The 22,974-nt window shown below is 36.4% G+C and overlaps 1 protein-coding gene across 6 annotated transcripts in view; it reads left to right on the top strand.

Annotated features, from left to right (window-relative positions):
- The window catches only part of LOC107317605 (BEN domain-containing protein 5-like), an 801,512-nt gene that overhangs the window by 176,671 nt on the left and 601,867 nt on the right, over nt 1-22,974 (top strand). For all 6 annotated transcript variants that reach the window (XM_015870495.2, XM_015870494.2, XM_015870491.2 and 3 more), the window contains exon 4: nt 15,835-15,929. In XM_015870495.2, coding sequence (XP_015725981.1) covers nt 15,835-15,929 — 95 coding nt within the window. The remainder of the gene's footprint in view (nt 1-15,834; nt 15,930-22,974) is intronic.

The raw sequence follows: 22,974 nt of genomic DNA, 5'->3' as shown, positions 1-22,974 counted from the left end.
TCAGTGTAAGTAGGTTTAATGCTGCTTTCAGTAATTTCTGTCCCTGTACACACCAGGGCTGCAATTGGCTGGTCAAACAGGATTTGTTCAAGTCAGAATTTCGACCTGAAACAACAATGCAGCTTTAGCATCTGTCCTAACAAAATTCCATTTAATATCCTAAAGAATTCTCCTATGTCAGATCTGATTATATTACAAGTACTGTACAGTTGGAAGCACTGGCACAATGACAATATGCTATATTCATGAAGTATTAGATTTTTTCTGTAATAAGTTCAATTAGTTCTTTTTTTTTTTGGGGGGGGGAGTGGGGGGGAGGGTATGGGGGGAATTGCATTTATGGGATGACTGCAGCAATATTAGTAAAAGGCAGGAAGCTATATCATTGCTAATCAATCTAGAGAGCTCTGTCTCTTACAGATGTCAATACAACGTTAAGTGCTAAAATAATTGTAGTGTAGGCTTTCTGATAATTACTGTTGTTCATTTGGTATGTTGTGCAAAAAAAAAAAAAAAAGAGGAAAAAAGAAAAGAGGAATTTGCTTTGCTGTCAGCAGCCACAAATCTCTAAGGAGAATGAAAGAAGATAGCAGAAGGCTGATAGTCATCCATCATTCCTGACAATTTCACAGCCTAGAATAACTTGACAGAGACCCAGAACAAAATGTTGTTGAGAATTGAATGCTGCTAAGCTGAGTGAATTGACTTTCTGATGTCAAAGCAGGACCCGCTTCAAGTGGTTGATGATTTTCCTTTTCTGATTTCAGAAACACTGATGCTTAAACTGCTTTGTGAATGCTCTCAGCAGATTTGGAAACTAGGGAACTGTTTTAAAACTTTCTCTCCAGATATTTGTAAGGGCTTTCTACAATAATATAAGTCAGGAAGTGTGTGAATTTGGTTGCACTTACTAGAAACGAGATTTGTACTTTACATCCTCTGCTCTAGACAGTCTGAAACAGGCATAAGGAATCAGAACTGTTCAGAATGGGCCTTGAAACAAGAAAACAAGAAGTGTTTCAAGGACCTGGCTCATGTCACCCCCATTACCTTTGAGGCGGTAAAGAATTCTTGCCTGAGAAGGCAAGGACGGTCAACAGGTTGTTACTGGACAGTCTATTTCTGCAGAAAGTGGGAATGAATGGACTGTCTTTGAATGTCCATTCTATTATTATCATTATTTTTATTTAAAACGTTCTTGCCTTGAGTTTAGAATAAATACAAAATCTCTGCATTAGAACATCAGGATGAGAGAAGTTGTGACACAGTTCTCGTTTAAGTAGCATTTATTTATAAAGGAGATCATTTTCCAGCTATTTATTTAGGGGGAAAAAAAGAGAGATTGGAAATGTTCCTAAATTATGATAATTAGACATTTATTTACCAATAAACATTGCCAATTTCATCTAGTATTGAAAGACTAACCTTCTAAATTGCTCACAACCGTTAAAAAGTACAAAGAACACAAACTACAGGGTTTAAGTGGAAAGAGCTCTCATTTTGTAGAAGCCACGTTAGATGAAGAAATGTAATGTAAATAGGATGCGTAGGCTAAGCACACCATCACTGATCAATAATGCATAAGACTTAGCAGATGTGGTTGTATACCTAACTGTACAGGTTTAGTCAGAATGGTGCCCATTGCTTTGCATACAGACATTTGAAGACTAAGAACAGGGAATTTCATTAAAGTGGAAAATCCTCTGCAGCCACTCCCTGGTCTCTTTGAGTATTTTTCATTTATGCTCTCCCATATCTGTTGTCTGTGTTGTTTTTTCCCTTTGATTACTGGATGTATTACTAGTACAGTACTTCATTGCTAATTTAACTCCACTATAAATTGGCATAAGGAATAGACATCTTCAAAGTGCTCTGCTTCCTAGTAATGCTGTTATATCAACCATATTTAGGCTCATGTAGGATAAAAAGTTACAGAATCCAACCTACTAGTCTACAACATTTTGTCTTTGTTTCCAGTTTCCTTACAAATATGATGGACTGAGGCATGGATCTTGTATTTTATTAATTCTTGCATCCTTAAAACGGCACCAAGAGATATTAACCAGGGAATTAGTAAGCCAGTTTTACTCTGTCTTGGTGCTAAAACTAAAACAAAAATAAACAAAAGAATCCACCCCAAGAATATTACGTATCATAGTGCTGTCTTGTCCCTCTTTATTTTTTCTCCTTTCCTTTCCCTTCATCACCAGATAGACAAAAAAAAAAAAAAAAAAAAAAAAAAAAAACCAAAAAAACCCAAAAAAACAAAAAACCCCTAAGCTTTCATAAGAGCTAATGAATAACTTCTTAAAAGAGAGAGAGGAAAAAAAAGCTAGGCTTTCTCGCATTTGAAATTTAGGACAACTGTATTCTGTGTTTGTCTAGAGGTCTTATCTAATCAATAAAATCCATCTGAAAAGAGGTTCCTAGAGATAAAATAGCTGTCATTGTCACTTTCTAATCTGAATTTACTTCTCCAAGTGATATCAAATATTTTATCAGTCTATAATTTATGCTCTTATTTTCTAATTCATCAGATATGAGAGCTTTGTTGAAGACAGTTTTCTATATTCTATTTACTGACAGTTATGTCATAACCAGGTTATATGCATTTCTGTGATGTAGGATCTTTTTCTCAGGGACTAAATATTTCAAAGAATGAACATATTTGAAATTTTGTATGGCTTCCCAAAAAGAATATCTGAAATGTTGTGAATTCAATATATTATATTTTTATTTGCTTGCAGATTAGTTTCTAAAACTGCTTTTCATATGATCAGAGATTGTCATCTGTCTGACAAAGATGTTGTTTCAGGTATTCATTGTTGTGTGACGTTTGTGTTTTGTTTACAGTGCTTCAGTAATTCACTTCTGGGAGTAAAAGTTGCTTTTGAGGTTCAGGCACACTGCAGGATGCCAAAAAAGCATCAGTTTCTCCTGTATTTAAAGCTTTTGGGCCATCAAGAGATCAAAAGCTTCCAAAATCAAAGCTGAGATCTGCCATTATAAATAAGACACTGACAATTTTTTCTTGAGAGTGGTTGTCCTTGAGGTAAAAGAAGCAAAGAGAAATGAGTTGCCCAGTAAGGGAAATCCATAAGGGAAATCTGTGTATAAAACTGTATTTAGCTGAGAAACTTTGTTTAACATATCGAGGTCTGCCATGACACATTCTGGTGCTGACATAACCATTTTAGCTCACTTAAACTTGTACTGAGATTAAAATAAATCTTAAAATCCAGTTATCAGCAATACCAAATTCTTGGTACAACAGCTGCCCTTGTTCTGAATCACAATTTACTCTTACAATCTTGCATTTATATATGAAAATTTATGAAATTGAAGGAAAATGTTTTCAAATAAATGTTGAAACAGCTGTTTTAAATTTACCAGACCATTTTAAGACTGTTTATCTGGATTATATTTAATGAAGATAGAAATGACTGTCATGAAAAAAAATTCTTATAAGTTACATAAGACTTCCCAACAGAAGTGACAAGCTAATTCAACACATTTACTATAGGTTATGCACGTAAAATGATGCTTTTCTTTATCCCTGCTTCATTTTAGCTGGGTTTTTAATTAATAGACATACTGGAAATGTGATTAAAACCCTAAAACTCCTCAAAGACATCTTCATATATGTTTATATCTGAATCTTTTTGGATTTTTCTGCTTGTTTGCAGCTGGGGAGGACATAATGCAAAACTACTATAGTTATTACCTTAAAACTTAGCAATAAGATCATCCAAGCAAACGTCTATAACAATGTTATTTCAAGACGATCTATAAGAATTGTTCAATAAAGATGTTCTTATATGTATAATTCTCCTTTATCTTTATTGATTTGTTCATATTTTTAATAGGTTTTAGAATTGTCAGTGTTCTAGTAAAATATCGTGTAATCTCGTTTATGGTTAGGGTAATAGAGTTACAATTTTGGACAAAATTTTAATCTATCCTGTAAAGTTGCTTTTTTTTCTCTATAGGCACTTTTCCCAGTCAATTACATAAGAAAAAAAAGTGTCTTCAAACATGAGCTGTGGTACACAACGTGAAAAAAGGAATTGCTCTCTCTCCAAAAGAGGGTATTTGCCATACACTTTTAGGATCAGGACAGCGTTTAGTAGTGGGCTGTTTGTCCCCCTAGTTAATTTTTTAGTCAGTGTTTCATAGAATTTGCCATGGTAGAGACAAATAAGCCCACAGTTGCTATTAAGCTGCCTTTTATACATAAAGACAACAAAAGTTTCTTGATGTGAAAGTATTATTTATCCACAGATATTGATCTGAGCTTGTGGTGTGCACAGGTTTTGCATGTTGGTCTGAACTGTCATCTGAATAAAGAAAGTACCCACTTCAGGGAGTCTTTGCACCAAAATTTGTACTCAGTGCTATCACAGAGAGTGAGTGACTCAGCTTTCCCATGCTGGAATCACGGCAGCTGGGGTGAGCATGCACTGTTCAGATTGCTTTGATTTATGCCGAATAAATCCCTAATGATCCACAACTAGGGCAGAGCTAAGCTGAGTATTTTACCCTCTTGAGACACTCTGCACGCTCATCTCACAGCTGACACCCCAAATCCGAATCACCGTTTTATTTCTCATTGTCACATTTACAGCTTAAATCTTCATTCCTGGCATATCTAAAATTTCTGTTGACATGAGTGTCAATTGTGTATGGAGCACAGAAACAAATTTCCCATGTGACTGCTATTTGTGTTTTGTTGGGAGACCACTTGCCCAATTTTGTGAGGAACTCCTCGTTATTTTTGAAGCTCATGTTAGTATTTTTGTCATAGTCTCCTACTCATGCCACTCACACATTTCTTTTTCCTTTCTTGCCTCATTTCTAATAAGTGGATTCCTTCCCCCTCCCCATGCTTGGCCATGAAAGTAGACTTGTGAATATTTTAATTTGTGATGATGTAGGCTGGCTCTTGGTGCAGCATTTGACTATACGATAGCTATACATTAGAAATGAAACTAAAGGGAGGCTTGTCATATGCACTGCACTAAAACAAAACAAAAATTCATGTGAACTGTCTCAGTTTTGAGGTTATATGATTGGAGTACGAAAAACTGAAGATGATAATTTGTGGTTACTTCACGAGGGAAGCAGAGAATGTCTCAGATCTCTGGTCACAAATATTTTTGCTAATCTGATGCTGATAATCTGTGTCTTCTGATGCTGTGATTTTCAACTGCATGAAAATACTGAAGGAAGTGTATTAGAATATGGTTTCCAAAACCATTCCTCTTAGTCTCTTTTTAATAGACCAAGCTTGAATAACATAAAGTGCAAAAGCTCTTCCTCAGCATTAGGGCTAACATTGAGATGTTATCTTAAAATACTGGGTTTGAAGTTCTAGCATTTCCTCAGAAGGGATTTCAGCAATTTTAATATTCCAGCAAATGGGCACATTAATAAATGTGGAATTTATCTGTTAACATGCACAGAGCATTTGAGGTGGCCTCAAAGCTGTGCAATTGCTGACTTGCAGAAGAATAAGCAGCCATTTCCAGGTGATGTTTTCTCTACCAAGAGGACACTTTGAAACAGATTTTTACACTAGCATTTGGGAGTGAACTGAAGTAAAATCTAATCCGTGAAATACTTAAAGGGACTTTGGTTAAATATGATGCAGTTTCTTACAAGATATTCAGCACTGTTCCATGATTTTGGAGTCTTATTTCTGGGGAAAGTTACCAGAAGTTGCACTCAGTCTTGCTCAGTATCTCCTCAATGTTTCTGATAAATATAATATAACAGTTTGAGCAAAGTACTTCAAAGTAAAAAAGGTGAATGATTGACTCTCAAATTCCTTTTATTCATGCAACATTTCAGATTGATCTACATAAGCTACCAAAGCAGTATTACATTTACAGTTGATCTTCTACAGTAATAAAAGAGTCCCCAAATCCCAAAGCTGCAGAAGTGTCACTTCCAATCTACAGTGATCAGTTGCTAAGCATAAATGGAGCCTATGGGATCTTGGTAAATCCAGTATGTTTTCCCCATATTTCTAGCCTGTCTTTAAAACTGAATCAGAAATCCACCTCCTCTTCAGGAAGGACCTGTGAGTGTTTACTTAACTTGAAGTCTATGGGAGCACTAAAAAGTGTGGCTAAATAGGTACGTTTGGGAGCTTTTCTGATTATGAATATCCTTTCATTCATGTCTGAAGTTCAGCCAGGATAAGATGTAAGCTATACCAGTGACATTTTGAAAAAGAAAAAAGGATCTAACTGCTGGACTGCAGCTATGCTGCGTGCCCTAATACTGATATGTTCATTGCCATTTTTTTCCTTTCTGAATATGGAGTTAGAGTGTGGTTGAAATGACTCTTGTGTTATACAACTGCAGCAAAGGTCATGTTGCTTTAGGACACCGAACTCTCCTGTTCAAATCCTCCAGTTTATTTTGTTTAGCTTATGACATTGCATTGCCAAAATATTTTTTTTAAACAGGCTGTAAATCACCTGTAAAACACACTTGTAAATCAGTTACAACTGGACAGAGATAATCTTTTGAATCCAACCTTCAGCATTTCGGCTTTAGAAAAGGATTTTCAAAGCCAGGAGGACATTTCAGATATTCCCTTCCTGCTACGGTTAGTTAGGTAGCTCTGAGTTCTTATTCTAAATGTCAAATAGACAGGTACATGAAAATTGCAGGAATTAGATCAGATTTCCTTCTACTTACCTCTGTATATAACAATGAATAGTCTGTTATTACAGAAGCTGAACACTTGGGGTGGAATCTGAAAACATAAGAGATCATGCTGGAGTACTATAGAAATAATTTAGGAATCAATGTTTCAAATCAGTATCACAAACTTCTAGTTGTTGATAGTGAGTCCAATGTACACGAACATGTCAGTTATGTTCCCTTATAGAATTAGGTGAATCGTGTAACCTCTGCAGAATTAAAAAAGGATTCAGACAGAAAGAAAACAAAAAAGGTATTTTAACTTGGTAGTAGTAGCAGCAAGAATTGTTAATTTTATGGGAGAGAAGAAGAGGTTACGTGCCATGACAGTGTGCCATTTTCATGTTCTGAGTGGTTTTTTAGTGACACTGCAGCTTCTTCGGGATCTAAGGATTCCGTTCCAGTTCAGTCTCAATATAGGGGAAGCAGAATATGAGCAAATCTTTATTCCATTACTGTTTACAACCATGCATGGCAAAACAGAAAAGATTCAAAGGTTTGATTGTAATAACAATCGGAATAATTCAATTAAAAGGAAGAGAAAACCAAAGACCTCTGTGAAGAACCTGGACACAAAGCCCATCTGTGCTTAGTTTCTGGAGAAATAAATAGAGTTTATTTATTTATAATATTATAATTTATATGTTTGCAAGACTAGGGTCCTAGTAACCTAACCAAGCCCACTAGCAGCAGTAGTGAGTGGTTGTACACACCAAAATGACTTTGCTTTTGTAATGCTTCAGAGAATACTGAAGCAAATATATTGGTGCTGGTTTTGATCTCTTCCATATATTGTGCCTTTCAGCTTTCTATGCTTTGTAATATCCTTCTTTCTACCAAATGTCTTTTTCCACAAGCTTCAGATAAACAACAGTTTTTTAAACAAACAATAGCTTTAATGCCTGCTGCAAAAATCCAAAGTAAACAATTGCTGGAAAAACTTCATCCAAATCTCACTCTTAACAGGCATTTCATTATCTTCCTTTTGCTTATTGCGATCACACATGAAAAGCCATTTTCTTTCTCACCTTCCATCTTGGGTATTAGATGGATTACTGCCTTTGTGTTTGCATACTATTTAAATTGTGATTATTATTGTCTTTGTTTTCACAAGTTGAACAAAATCATGATCCACACAAATATTACTGCCTCTTCCTCATTGCTAGTGCCACTTTCACCCACTGTCTTGCAGCATTTCAGTGAGAGTGACAGTTGTCAGCACTCCACCTGTATGATTTAAGCCTGAGTAGTTATGGCTGTGCACCAGTTATCCATCACAAATGACTAATTTGTTGATGAGTGAATCTTTTGTTAGTAAGAGAAGCTTTGATTCTGGATCATAGGCTGACTTACTGAAGTGCTTAGAAAAGTATAAAAGTCGACTTACAGAGAAGAAAGGATTGGTGAGGAGGAGACTCCCACAAGTCAGTACTTGCCACTTCATTCTCTGGTCTTCAGTATCACACCTTATGCCTGTGCTCATAGGCTTTTATTACTATTCTACCAAACTTTACAGCATTTCATCACTGTCTAAAGAAAAAAAATCTATTAGGAAAAGGTAAACTTGAGTCTTTTCAGCTGCTTCCTCTGGAGGGATGTAAGATATCAGCAAACTTTGCAAATGTGTTCCAGAACAGCCAGCTGTTACTACCCACCTGCAGCTATAACACTGATGGAATAGAGTGTGGAACCTAAATACACATAGCTTGTGTGATTATGCAGAAAGAGTTTAATATGTGACGATAACACCAATGTCATCTGGCAACTTTTGCTACATGACGTGGAATATACTAGGAAATAATTTAGCTAGTATAGAAAGCCTCACTGGAAGACCACCCACTGTTCCTTTATTTAATATTTCTGAAAACATATTCTGAAATATATATATATATATTGGGTATATTCTGAAAACGTATGCCCAGGTGAAAGTAAATGCCACGAGCAGAGCAGTTCAGGCATCCAGTCAAAGGTCAGATAGAAGTTGTTCATGTATTCCTGCAGCACTACAATTAGCTAGTAATGTAACTAGGATCGGTTCTTTGTCCAGAGTTTGTGCATGAATGAAAAGAGAAGAAACAGAAAATAAAAGTATATATATATTATATATATATATAATTTTTTTTTCCTAGACCTGATTAAATGAAGATACTTAGTTTTCCTACACTTATGTTGATATTTTGCTAAAAAGAATGGAAAAAATTGGCAGGAAGCTTCAGCTTCAAATATGTTTTCAGTACATCTGTAGCTTGGTTATATGCCCTGTCAGGACTCTTAGTATTTTCTTTTTGAGGAATCAGCACAAAACAAATTATGCTTTATGACAGATTGGAGATTTTGGCCTAAGGAAGCAAGGAACCTGAGTTCATCTTTCATTCCACTGCCAGCTTTCTAAAAAGACACTTTTGAGATTTCAGTGGGAAGCTTTAGATTATTGATGCTCTGATGGAAAGCAAAAACATTACTAGAAAGTTGGCTTCTGCTGGTGGGGAAGGGTGCTCAGTAATAAATTTGCTATTTTCCCAGGAAAGGTCAAATGGGAAGACTGTGTGTGACTCAGTGTTTAGGTCCAGCAACACACAGGTTAGTGGTCAGCCCACAGCATAACACTGAACAGAATAGTGGTTCCTGCTGATTTGAAGAATTACACCAAATATTCTGTTAATTCTTGCTTGCTACACTACAATAGTCTTTAGATATTTCGTGCAGATGATAAATGTAAATGAGGAGACACGTTATAAGGCTCATATGCTTTAACAAGGCAAAAGGAACAACAGAAGAGTGCCAAGAATGTGGCAGACAGCATCAAGACGTTCCCCTTTGTGTGTGCAGAGCCTTCTTGATTGTCCTTGCATTCTGCAGCAATCTTTGGGACAAAAGAGTTGTTGGAGGAAATAAAAGACCACCTCAAAGACTCACAATGGACTGACAGGGGACCATCACGGTGCCAGATGACACTGAAGATCACCAAATAAGGCTGTGTCTATTGGGCAATCACTGGGGATGGATAGAATAATGAATTTGGGAATGTAATGAATATGTAACTCGAGTGAAAATATCACCTGTTCAGGAACGACCAACTGGTGAAGAGTTCTTGGAGACTTATCTCGATGCTACCCTAGTGCTGCCAATAAAGACTACCTTGCTTAATGGTAACAAAACTCTGCTGTTAAACTTCTACTTACCGACTTCTCAAAATCACTGCCCAGATCCTTTTGAAAGCTTTATATTAGAAGATGACCTTTTGCACAGTATTACCCCTTCCCCAGGCCCAGGTGAGGAAAATTAGCATCAACAGGTGATTCTGAATTAGAAATGCTGCTGTACACAGGTGTTACATCTTTGACTGCACTTAAGTGTTAATTTGGAGGCGAGGAAAGAACTAACAGAAAGGAAAGTGAAACGAGGCATGAGCCTTATTTGGTAATCTTTTCAAACTGTTATGTTTGTCATTAACACCTCAGGCAGGGGCATTTCAATATCTAAAAGGGGGCCATGAGAAGGAAGGAGAGGAATGAGAGGACAAGGGGAAAAGGTTTTAAACCAAAAAAGGCAAGGCTTAGACCGGATATGAGGAACGTGGTTTTAGTCTTAAGGGTCGTGAGGCTCTGGAGCAGGCTGCCAGCAGATGTGGATGCCCGAGACGTGGAGACAGTGAAGGTCAGACTGGACGAGGCTCTGAGCACCTGATGGAAAGGTAGGTGTCCGTGTTCATTGTAGGGGAAGTTATATCGGGTGGCCTTTAAGGGCTCTTTCCAACTCAAACGACCGATTCTATGATGAAATGAAAATGCAAGAACAGGTTCTTGGTTCTGGGATATTATGAGCGTCAAGAATATCTCCAGTACCACACAAACGTAAACGTAAAGCTCATTTTATACATTGCATAGTAATATATCTGAGGTCTTACTACACTAAAATCCTTTGAGTCTTATTTTCACATTGCTCTTTGTAACGTCCTAGATTTTAGCATTTCAGTCTTTTAAGTAGCTAAGTGAAGATCTCTACCGAGGGAAAAAGCCTTATAATTCACAATCTGTGAGCCATTTTCTGTGTCGCTTTCATAAGACTTCGTTGCTTTACAAGGGCTTCACAATTTCTAGTTAACAAGACACAGGTGCAACTGATTAGTGAGCCTGGTGGAGCCCAAGATGGTTGCTAACATCCTCTCTCAGTAGGTGAATATTTATTTTCCCCTTCTGTGTGCCAGTAGGTTTTGAAAACTCTTTAATTGAAAAGACTAAACGCTATCAGTGTTTAGAACTTTCCAGATTGAAAGGCTGTGTATTCCTGCGAAGGAGAAAAGCAAATATGTCTTGCTTTAAAATGCTAGCAGTAATGAATGCTTTACGTTTTAAAAGGTCAGAAAAATGACTTTTCTCAAACTTCATTGGGGGTTTTGCACAGAATGGGTGGTTGTATTATTTGTGATCTTCAGCATCCATAGCAGTTACAGGTAACAGTTTTTTTCCTCTCTGTTTTGAAATCTCTCTGGTCTAATTTATTTTTATATAGCTTTATACAAGGTGCTTTGTCATGAAAGATCCCAAAGACCTCCTGACACAAATACAGCAATGTAGCTCTTTTTGTGAGAAGGCAGCAGTCCCATGTTGCCAGTTTCTCACATTCAGAAATAGTGAGTCAAAAATCTCACAACTTGTGGGGTTGGCTCGAGGAATTCATTTTTCTTTACTTTCTGGTTTTATTTTTTAAAATGGAATGTAATTCTAAAGCAGTTCTGACCATAAGAAGGAGGAAAATTTTCATTTATAGAAGAGAAAGATGCTAAGGAAAAACTTAAAGAAGAGAGTAAGGAAAGGATATCTCTGTTCATGAAATAGTGCAGGTTTCAGGAATTCCCCAAATGCTATAATAACTAAGAAATCAGCAGAAGAGGAAATGAATCTTAGAATCATAGAATTACCCAGGTTGGAAAAGACCTCAAAGATCATCAAGTCCAGCCTCAGCCTAACCATAATAAACACATAAATACTAAGAATGCCTTCTATTACCAATCCTCTTCTGAGTTAGATGTAACTTCTCATATTTGTAGCTATTTGAATGTGCCAGGTGTCTGCCTCAGGCTGAATTCTGTGGTGTTCTTTGGTTTGTTTGTTTTCTTCTTTTAATGTCAACTGTAGCAGCTCTGTTATTCCCGAGAAGTTTGCTGAAGAAAATCACCCAAAATAAACCTGGTAGATTTTTTTTTTTTTTAAGGGGCTTAGTGTGACCTTCTCCTGGGGGAAGGCACTTAGCCTTTAGCGAAGGGGTGACTGATCTGCTGGAGACATGCTTCAGTGTTGGTTGGTTCAGATGGAAAACCTGCTAGGATGTGAGTGATTTATGATGAACTTTTGTGTTGTACCTTAAGGCTTACCTTGTGCTTACAGAGCCATGTTAGAATATGATGTAAAATACGGCCATCCATGCTTAATGACTTCAGCTCTGATCACAAACCACCTGTGCTGCTCCCCTCCTAAGCTAGCAGCTCCTTGCAGCCCCAGTCAGGAATCTGTGTGTTTCTATTACTAATACCAATAGTGCAATGTGCTTTAGCCATCTTTTCTGCCTGTGTTCAGGGTCTGTTTTTACCTCGCTCATGTTAAAAACAACAACACAATTATAAAACAAGAACCAAATAAATGCAAATTAGTGCAAACCTAAACACCTGACTGTACTTTGAATTTCTGAAATAACTTTGCAAAGGTCAGAAAAGCAGATTTTTATCAATAAACTTTTAGGGCAAGACAGATCTATCTTAATTTTTCTTGCTTAATGACTTTAACCATACACTTAGTTATGCTTAGTTATGCATCGTGCAAAAGGGATGTTGTCTTTCAGTTGGCAGAAAGTACCTGTGGTCTTGTGTTGTCTAGTATCTCCCACCCCTGGCAGTCCAAGCACAGAACCTAAAATTGTAGTAGACATCTTCCTCCCTGATGTGTGCCCCAATGTGGTTCAGTGGTGCTTGCTGGTGTTCTGAGAGTCTTTTCTGCATTGTGCCTCTTCCACCAACCCAGAAGTTGCAGCCATTTGTCAGAGTGATGCAGTAGATTGAAAATATGCTGTACCAGAAACAATCATTGTGTGATTTCACTTCAGTTATAAGTTAGAATATTGCTTCTTTTAGTGGTATTTATACCTTCTGAAGTGAATACAAGTATTTTTGTTGTGAAATTTCTCTGTCGTTTTTCTCTGGATCAATGCTCTGGAGACCAGAGCAATTCCTAGGGAATTTCTAAGTACGTTTCATCTAGTTTTATTTTCTTTGCACTCCTCTGTAAAAATTGAGTAGTTTCTTTTTTTTTTTTTTCTTGAGCTTTTAAATTATATTGCTCATTAAATGCCTCCCGTTATAAGTCTCTATAATTCATTAAAACAAAAAGTACAGTGATAATTTTCTTAGAGAATGCTTCAGTTTGCGTACCATATATCTAGCGTTGTTGCCCTTTGTGGTTTACAGCTGATATATTATAGACCAAGCAGAAATTAAGAAAAATAAAACTAGTTGTGTATAGAAAATGATGCTTGCTGTATCACAAGCTGTTGTTGTAGCGTTCAGTTCAGAGAAGTTTGCATACCTTATTGAGTGAGCTGCATATTTTTCTGGCTGAGGTGTGTATGCTGTAGTCATTACGTTTTTGCACACTTCAGTGACTGAGCTGCATGGGCTACTTCAACTATCAACAGGAATACTTGACTGAGTTCTGCTGCTTATTTGAGCTCTTTGGTTTGTGTGCTTTATGACTTCAGCAGCGTGTGTTGATAAAGTTCTGTTCTGTGCCGTTAAATTTTTCATTCTGCCAATCTAACTGTATGCCGTGCTGAGAGAACTGCATGCTTTGCTAACTGCTTACTCTGTGGTGAATGCAAGCGGCTGAAATGTTATAATCTGCAGCGCTTTGTTAAATGAGCTGCATTTTTTGTTGTTGTTGTATACGTTGCTTACCCAGTTGTGTACATTTGCCCTGCTCGTTATACGAAATAAGCCTGATTGGAATAAGAACATTGTCTACCAGCTGTCTGCTCTGAGTCAGTATGTAACAAAATTAGCAACTTTTCTCTTTCCAGCAGTGGCCTGATTGCATCCAAAGTTTAAGGCAATTGGTTTGGAGCTCTTGTTTGTTTCATTCGGTCTGTGCAAACATGGAGGTTGACAAACTGATTTGTAGCAACTTAATTTGTTTTCAAATATGAAAGAAGCAAGAGAGGAAAAACTCAGCATTGTAGTATAGGAAAATGCTTCCATGTAGATTGCGTATGCATATGAGCATATACATAGAAGCATACCTGAATATATTTACCTACCTTAAAGACTTGTGTTGCAAGCATAGGATAGAAAGTAACCAGATATCTTTAGACGGATGTTTTTATCAAGTAAGCAATATCCTCAGTGCTGAAGATTATGAATCTGAAGTTATATAAACTGTACTTTAAAAGTTTATTTTTATAGCTTATCTCATGGCTCTTATGAAAACTCACAATACTGCTAAATACCTGCAATCTCATGTGCTTGGATATGTAGTTTGCTCATTAATGTTGATACAAAACTGAATTAACAGCTTTAAGAAAGTGGTGTTTTTTTAACTTGTTAACTTTGAGCCATTTCCAGTAAACACCCACAGATTATTCTTAGATTTTTGACTAATTTGCAGACTTTGCATACGTAGCAGTTTGTGCTTCCATTTATGAAATCTTCAGTGCTATGATGCTTGTAGAGACTTTTTTTTTTTCTTGAGTACAGAGATGCTTAATTAGAGCTATACATGAGTAGTTTGCCTGGATTCTTACCTGCTCCACATGCAAATGTAACTGTACCTGGCTCCTGCTGTCAGTATCCCACTGCTGATTGCTTTCACTTATGTGTTATATTTCTCTATGTTCTGAACAGACTGCCAGGAAGGTCCATGTTTGTTTTTGTGTAATTTTACATATGAAAGCTTAATTGATCTTATTGCTTCAGTCAGAATTGCTAGATTTCAAGCAGTGGCCATTTAATTCTCAGCCTTCTCATGAACCATTATTTAACAGTGTAAATATTATAACAGTTCATTGTAAAAATAAATGTGTGAATATCTAGGGGCAAATATAATTTTTAGCAGTCTTCACTGATACCAGCGGAAAATAAATTTAGAGAGAGAAATACAAATGAAACATATTAGTATATCCTGGAACATCGTATCAAAGTTAATTTAGTGTTCATGTTTCAGTTTTTCTGTGTACACTAATGTTGCGTATCAGAAGTATGAGAAACCAGCTATATTGGATTTAATATCTGTAAAGTTAATGTAATACATGAAATGAGCTTGGTCTACCCCAGACTTTCTTAACAGAAACAGAGTAAGTAATTCTGCATAAAATGATTTACAGCAGACAGATGGTAGGGAAGAAGGTTTTGTCTTTTTTCTTCCCTCTGCATGAATTTACTTTTGGTATCAGTCCATTACCAGTGAAGATCTAGACTTTTCTCTTCCTTTGAACTGTTAAATGCCAGCTGTAGTCTCCTCAAAGCTATCAGTGTATACTAAGATGAGAATTGGGCTCTCATCACTATCATATTCATACCAGTGATGGCTGTGTGCAATTTCTGATGTATAAGTATGCTGTGTAGTTTTTACAGAGCATAATTCTTACTTTTGTCAGACAGAATGAAGAGGAATAATCCTTTCTTTGGGGGAAAGGATGCTCGAAGTTTTTATTTTCCTGTTCCTGTGTAGAAATAAGAATCTTTAAGCGATGAAGCAGTTGAAAGGTTTTCATGAGATCATTTTCCCTGTCTGCCTGCTTTCCACCATTTCCAACAGATGAACTGGACTTGCTTTTTTGTTTTTGAATGTGAGTTTCTCTATTTTGATAGGATTCCTATCAAAATACACTGGAAAACCAGTGTATTAATTCAAATTTACATTCAAAGTACATTACTGATGGAAGATGTAAAATGTAGGCTATCAAAATACTCGGAATAGATTGTGTTATCTGAGATCTATGGAGACTAAAAGTACTTTAAAGCATAAAATGCATAACGAATCCCTGTTTTTCCTATATGTTTTTATGCAGCTGGTATATGTGATAAATATGTAGGGTATTTCATAATTTATAACTGTGATTTATTTCTTTTTCTAGAGAGTAATTTTCAATGTCGTCAACTTCAGTAAAACAAAAAGCCTCTATAGAGATGGAATGGCTCCAATGGTGAAATCCACGAGCAGACCAAAATGGTAAGTTATCATTTCAAACGCTTGCTTATGAGGAAACAAAAAGATTGTTTTACTTGGGATTCATTTATAGTGAAGACTTTCTGTCTCAGGTGTAGCTTTTGGTAAAAGCAGGAATGAACTTCAGTATGTGAGTAATGTTGTGAGAATAGGCTCTTTTTGGTGCATATAAACTGGTTGAACTTTAGAGGCCTTTTCCAGCCTTGCAGTGATGAAGTTTTAGCATGCTATTCCAGTAAGTGTGACTGAAGTTGTCTGTTTGAGCACACTGAACAGCAGGGGCTTTGGCTAAATCGCTTTTTCAGTCATCTCCTCGCCATCCAGCATGGTCCCTGGCTCTAGTCTGGCTTGTATAACCTTGCACTTCCCTAAATAACTCTTGCATATGCTATGAGACAAACAGAATTTCTGTAACTTTTTGGATTTGGTCCCCTTGTTTCTGGTAGGTTGCAGTTAAGAACATCAACTCTGCCCTCTGAGTTGACTTCAATTCAATAAGCAGTATTTGGTCTTTTATATGCTGATGTAGATGCAGCTGAAAACACCAGGTCAACAACTTGGTCTTAAATTATGCAGTATATTCAACATTGGAAAATCATGCAGATATGAAACACAAATAGATGGTGCTTTTTTTTTCAGACCAACTGTAATAAAATGTCTTCTGTGAGTAATATGTACATCTAATGAGTCTTAATATATGCAAGACTCTCAACAATTATGCAATTTGCCTTTAGCTAGATTTATTTGAATATGGATAGTGAGGTTAGACCACAAGTGTACTGTAAAGTATTCTTGTAAGTTTTTATTGGTTAATTATTAATCTATTTAATAAATCTTCACGTTATCTCAGACTTATAAATATATCTTCCTTAAATGCTTGAACAATCAGAAAACTTCAGTTCCCAGAGTCTTAACTTTTGTGACCATAAGATCATTTCCTTTTTTTTCTAACCAACATATAGGGCTATTTATATTTGTTTTTTAAATTAGATAGAAAGGTCATCTGGACAGAAAAAAAAATGGCTTCAGAAATCAACTGGTAGTTGGAGTCAATTTCAGCTCAATAGGTATATGTAATAACATAGAAAATGAATTTAAAAAATCCATTGTGTTTAGTGTTGTTTGGAGCAAAAAATCATGTTAGTTGTTTACCATCTAACTTCAGAAGATTCTTTTTGGGGTATTTTGGGCAAACATTTATCAGACTTACTTTAATCATATTTCAAAACCTTTCCTTTCTCTCACTGGGGTCTGGCATTTGCAGCTAAGTATATTGTGTGTTGAGTCTATATATAAATCAGATATTGCTTTCATACAAATTTTATGCCTTACTTTGGTTTCAAATTAAAGTGTAAATCTTACGAAACAATGCAAAATGGGCTTTTTCTAGAACATATAGGCTCCTTCACTATTTTTAAAACTGATTTCTCCTTCACTTCCCAGGAGATCTATTTATTTTTGTGTTTTATATTTTTAGGGGGGGTGTATTTTGCTCCCATGAAAGTGAGGAATGAATAGCATTGCCTGGAGCCATGCACAGTGTAGGCAGCAGGTGCTGTGCAGCTCCCTTTTACAGGGCTGCAACCGTACTTTAATCCTGTTTGAGAAATCCTAGCTCTAATTTCTTTCTTTGAAAAAGGCAATTATTGTATTAAAATATTTTTTCTTTTTCTAATAGCCCATGTATGAAAAGTTGCTGTACCTTGAAGGTTTGCATTAATTCATGCTGTTATCAGGGGCCTCAGTGATATTAGGGTCTCCTCAGTATAACTGTCTTGATGTTATAGGAATTAGATGTATATTTTCCAAGTGGGTAAATACATAGATTATTTTCAAATACATGCTTTCTATTAGAGCTACCTTCCACGTGGCTTGTGCCTCTTGCAGTTGCTTCTTTATCTGTTTCCATGGTGTTCTAATGAAATCTGTACATAAAATTTTCTGGTTTTCTTCTGAAATAAGATTTCCATGCACATGCAGTGTACAGGTAGTTGTGGTGCTTGAGCACAAGTAGGGCATCATTTGTCTTGAGCTGATTTGGTCTTGTTTGATGCTGCTTAGATATTAATCTAGAAAGCAGTACTGAATTAAATTGTTTAATGCTGCTGAAGTGCTGAGGTTTATGTGAAGGTTCTTGTGATTCAGAGTTGTTGAAGAATAATACTTGGGATTCTTCATCTTATATTAAAAATTGTCTAAAAAGTGTCTAATCTTTGTTTTGCATTTGGGCAGTGCTGTGCCCTTCTGATTGAAATCAGAAAGTTCCCAGAGTATTCAGGATAGAATTTGACCACATAGCTTGCAAAATCCTCTGTATTGAAAGCAGATTGGCCTCCAGAGACTGTGAATTTTAATGTTTGTTTCAAATGTGGTTATGTGAATATGGCTCCGAGCTCCGCGATGTTTTGCGAGTTTGATTCCTTGACTCGCTGAAACAAATCTTTGCCGAGTGCTCTTGAAGTAAAGTGTGTCAAACACAGATCAACATTTTTGACCTGTATTCTCTTGCCCTGTGGGGTAAGATCTTTAAATGCAGTCAGTATCAAGGTTTAGCTCAGTGTTAGTGATGTAAATGGGGTATATCACTGTCATCAAAGCACTCTGTGTGGACACAGATGTTCTGGTGTTGACATATTCTCCTCTTTTGAAGTAAGGCCAAACATTTCCAGTAATGAGCTACTTAAAAAGAGGAAGCAGTACGCTGAATGATAAGGAAAAACCAGATTTCATGGTGAAGAATAAGATTATTTTTCAAAACGAAAACCAGAAAAATGATTAAAAAGATATCCATTTCCACCATAAATGGTAATAGGTTTACTGAATGTTTATTCACAAGGAATAGAGGCAAGGAAAAAAAAAAAAGGAATAAGAATGAATTATGTTCTGTGTCTCTATTCCTATTTGCCTGGGTGGGTTGTTTTTTAGTTGACGTGCTAGGTTGTTACTGAATAGTATCAGGTTATGTCAGTTGCATCAGTCAGATCTCACCACAGTGAATCACAGCTCATACATAGAAACACAGTGCTGTCACACCATGTTACGTCAGTTATGTTTCAATATGAAAATCAAGGCTCTATTTCAAGCCAGTGGAATGGGCTGCATGTGGTGACTTAGCATTTTTGCTTACAGTTATCTGCTAGTCTGGAATGATTGCACTGAGATTTTAGGTATTTCTTTCTTGATAATCTATACTTCAAATATAGTAACAGTGTAGCATAGTATATAGTATATAGTATAGTATAGCAGTGTAACAGGCAATTGTTCTCTTTGGGTCTTTCTGACTTGTGGAGGTGAAGAGTTGAGGTTGAGGTGGATTACAGTAAATTGCATTTTTGCTACGCTGATGCAGTTTCTAGTGTAATCTCTCTTTTATACTTCATTTAAGTGAGATCTGTTTTGGTCGCAGTTTCTTCATCATTTCAAACTAAAATCTCCAAGAAGCTATTAAAATCTACCATGTGGGCATGCCTATTTTATTCCATTATATTTATTCTATGAAGTTTTACAACTTTCTCAAAGTGAAATAGAAGAGTGACTTGCTAGAGAGGCAGCAGATTTTCCAAATGATGAAGTGAGCAAATATTCCCTTTGGGCAGAGAACAGCTATAACTCTTGATTATTCAGTGTGAGCATTGCCTCACTGGGGACATTAGTTTTTTAAATTGTGCTAATCTTTTAAAAGTAACAACTGGCCACTCATCACCTTAGGTATTTCAGCAAGATCATGTGCAGAAGTCTAATTAGTATTTATAGAACAGCGGCTCCTCCCAGTAGAATAGTAGTGGTAGCTGGCAAATATCTAGTTGACACCTGTTAAGTCTTCAGACATCTATTGTATTTTATTCTGCATTTCAAATGAGCAGCGAGCAGTAGGTGAAGTCCCCATAATTAAGGGATAAAGGATAATAAATAACGTGGTTCTTGAGTGGATGAACACAAGGTTAAAGGCCGCTCTGCACTTGTGATACTGTATTTCAGGAAATGTTTGTATGTAAGTAATAATGTTAGCTCAAATGCTACAGAGGTTTCATCATACAAGAGAAGATTTATGTCTAGATTTACATGTGTTTTGTTTATAATGTCAGACTTTAAACTGCTTCTTGGCAAAGCCGTCACTTTCTTTCCTGTCTTTTATCTCACTTAGCATTGATAGCTTTTAACTGGATAGTTGCCTTTGCCAGCAAGCACTCCACTACCTCTGTTGCTATAACATCTACTGTTAAATTCTCACAACACATTGCTTCTAAAGTGTTTTCCTTTTGCTATAAACCTGGAAGTACAGGGGAAAAAAAAAATCTAGGTTATTAATTCAAATTTGAAAGTATATGCAACTTGGTAAATATTGTCATGATGAAGAATTTTGGTAGACATGGAGAACAGCAATGCAAGTTTTATGAACAATACTCCCATATGTTCCATTCATCAGAAGGGGACAAGACTGAGAAAATCTGAATTTTGAGTAGCTAAAATGTGTTTTTTCTTGCCAAGTTTCTTTAACATTTGTCTACAATGCAGTGTTACAATCACTACCATGTCTATCAGGCTGCATTATACATTCAGAGACTTCCAACAGTGTTTTTAGTATGTATTTATATATCTTTAGCCATAAGATAAACTGTTTGTGGAATGAGCTGTCATTTGTGGTGAAACAGTCTGAGAATAAAGCACTAAAGATATATATGGCTTGCTAATCTGAAAGACTAGTAGTGCTTACTGTAAAATATATGGTAAGCCAGAGTTATTGGTAATATCAACTTGGACTTAGGTAAAGCAGATGAACATGTTTTTAATCATTACCTCATTCTTTCTTTGGCCTATTTTATAACCTTGGCTAATGTCTGGAAGTTTGTGCCTTTACTGGTTTATAACGCTTCTTATTTTTTTCTTTCTTTTTATTTTGAGGTGTCTGGTAAGAATGCCTTTGGAGGTTCAGAAATACTTTATCTGAAATACTTAGATGTATATCAGTGCAGGTTTATGCCAGATGCAGATCTGTCTGGTAAGAGCCAGTCCCACTGCTGTGCTGGTGCAGCTCTGCAAAGGGTCACCATTCTGGGCTCTGTCCATTGTTTGAAAGACTGCTTTTAGAAAAGGAGAGGTTTAGTCTTGGTCTGTCTCACCATAGATCCAAATCTGACTGGCTGTGTATGGGTGTGATTTGGGGAGTGGAGTAAAATGGGAATAAATATCTGAAACGGTGGCTAGGGAATGAGGATAGCTGCTATTAAAAGTACCTGGAGAGCTGTCTGTGGAGTCAGACTCAAATTCAGTAACTTGTCCTTTTCCCTATTTTCTCCAAATGTACCTTTTCATTACTTTACTGAGCTTTTAAAATCCCATATTAAATGATGAGCAGTTTTGTCTTGGTCTTACTGAAGTTCTTTGAAGGAAAATAAGATATTCTAGGTAGTTTTGGGGAGTGAATGTATATGAAAGTAAAACAGCTGCCTCCAGTGTTTATCCCAACATAAATCAGTGTTGGTGTGAATATTGCAAAATAACAAAACATAGTGGTTGGGTCTGCAAAACCATAAAAAACAAATGCACTCTTCTCCTATCCAGCCAAAGTAGTTATTCCTGGGAATACAAAGCAGGTTATATATCTCTTATCAGTAACAGCCTTTGGAAACAGATGAGAGGTTACTTACTATTCTGCTTATAAAACGATGAACTGCATCCCTATGCTCGTGTGTTTGTGTAGATGAAATAGGAATAGTTTGTGGCAAGAAAGCAAGTTATGTTTTACTGATCGGATACTCTACTGGAAGTTTAAGACTCGTGGAGTTACACTGGGGAAAGTTAATAACAAATAAATTGTATTAATATAAGAGAAGCAAATGAAAATTAAGATTTGGAGAAAATATAAGCAGCTCCTAATGACTGTGAAGCCATCATTTTAAAAGCTGGGCTTGTGTGTGTGCTTCCTCATCATTATCTTACTGATTTCCTATATATCATGTTATTTAGATTACAGTGCAGAAGCTCCAGTCAGGATCAAGACTTACTGTGGTTAGTGCCATGGAAACATATAAATAGACAATGCTTTTTTCTAGAGTTGTGAAAATTTTATGATTGATTTTAGTAAGAGCAAAGTTAGGCCAATACTGAGCACTTCTGAAAATTCCATCCTTAAAGATTTATTCCAAGCAGTAACTGTTTAAAAAATGGCATACTGCTTACATAAGAGTCTAAATATTTGATGGTTCTAGTATTTACAACTAGAACACCAGAGGCTATGTGCTTTAATACCTCAATCTGTTTCCCATATACTCTGTCAACATGAGTTCCCTGCATTGATTGAGGGCACTCTGTGATCCCTAAGGTTGTATTCATGAAAGGTTACCCTTGGTACTACTTTATTCATGAAAGGTTTGAAGCATGTAGGAAACAAATGAGTCTGTTTCTACTAGGTACATTTTAGGTCTACAATAAATAATTATGGGGGTGTTGGTGAGAAATTAGAAAGAGGTGATGCTGCCTGAAAACACTTTTCCCTTTGCTCTAGTGCAAATCACAACAAACTTTGCAGTTGGAAGTCTAAAACAAGTGAAATGGAGGGTTTTTTTTTTTTTTTTCCCTCCTGCTGTGATCCGTGGAATTGAGTTGAATGGCTGCAAAATATGACCACAGCTGTGTGCTGCACCCCATCCTGAAACAGGTCATTCTCCTTCCTCAAGTGATGGGCATTTGGTGGAACTGATTGCATGAAGTGTTCAAAGAACTGTGAGACCCTCACCTTGACAGGTTTGGTGGAAAAAAATATATATAAAAATTGAATAGCTTTTCCCAAGATAGAGTTTATAAGTTAGACAAATACAGGCAGCAGTGAACTCAAAGCAGAGTCAAACTACCAAAGAGGACACTGCAGCTTTTCATTGCAATTTTGTACTTTGAACTAATGGAGCGAAGCAGAATGAAAATCACCTCAGTTAAGAATGGCATTTATCAGTCGTAAGTACTTAGTGGTAAGAGCCCTACACAGACAAAGCTGAGTGTTACCAAGAAATGTACTTGAAAATCAGTCTGTTAACACAAGGCTATACAAATA

The sequence above is a fragment of the Coturnix japonica genome, chromosome 8 (assembly GCF_001577835.2).
Source record: "Coturnix japonica isolate 7356 chromosome 8, Coturnix japonica 2.1, whole genome shotgun sequence".
Taxonomy (NCBI): domain Eukaryota; kingdom Metazoa; phylum Chordata; class Aves; order Galliformes; family Phasianidae; genus Coturnix; species Coturnix japonica.
Note: the sequence above shows the minus strand (reverse complement) of the source record. Positions and strands in the feature narration are given on the sequence as shown.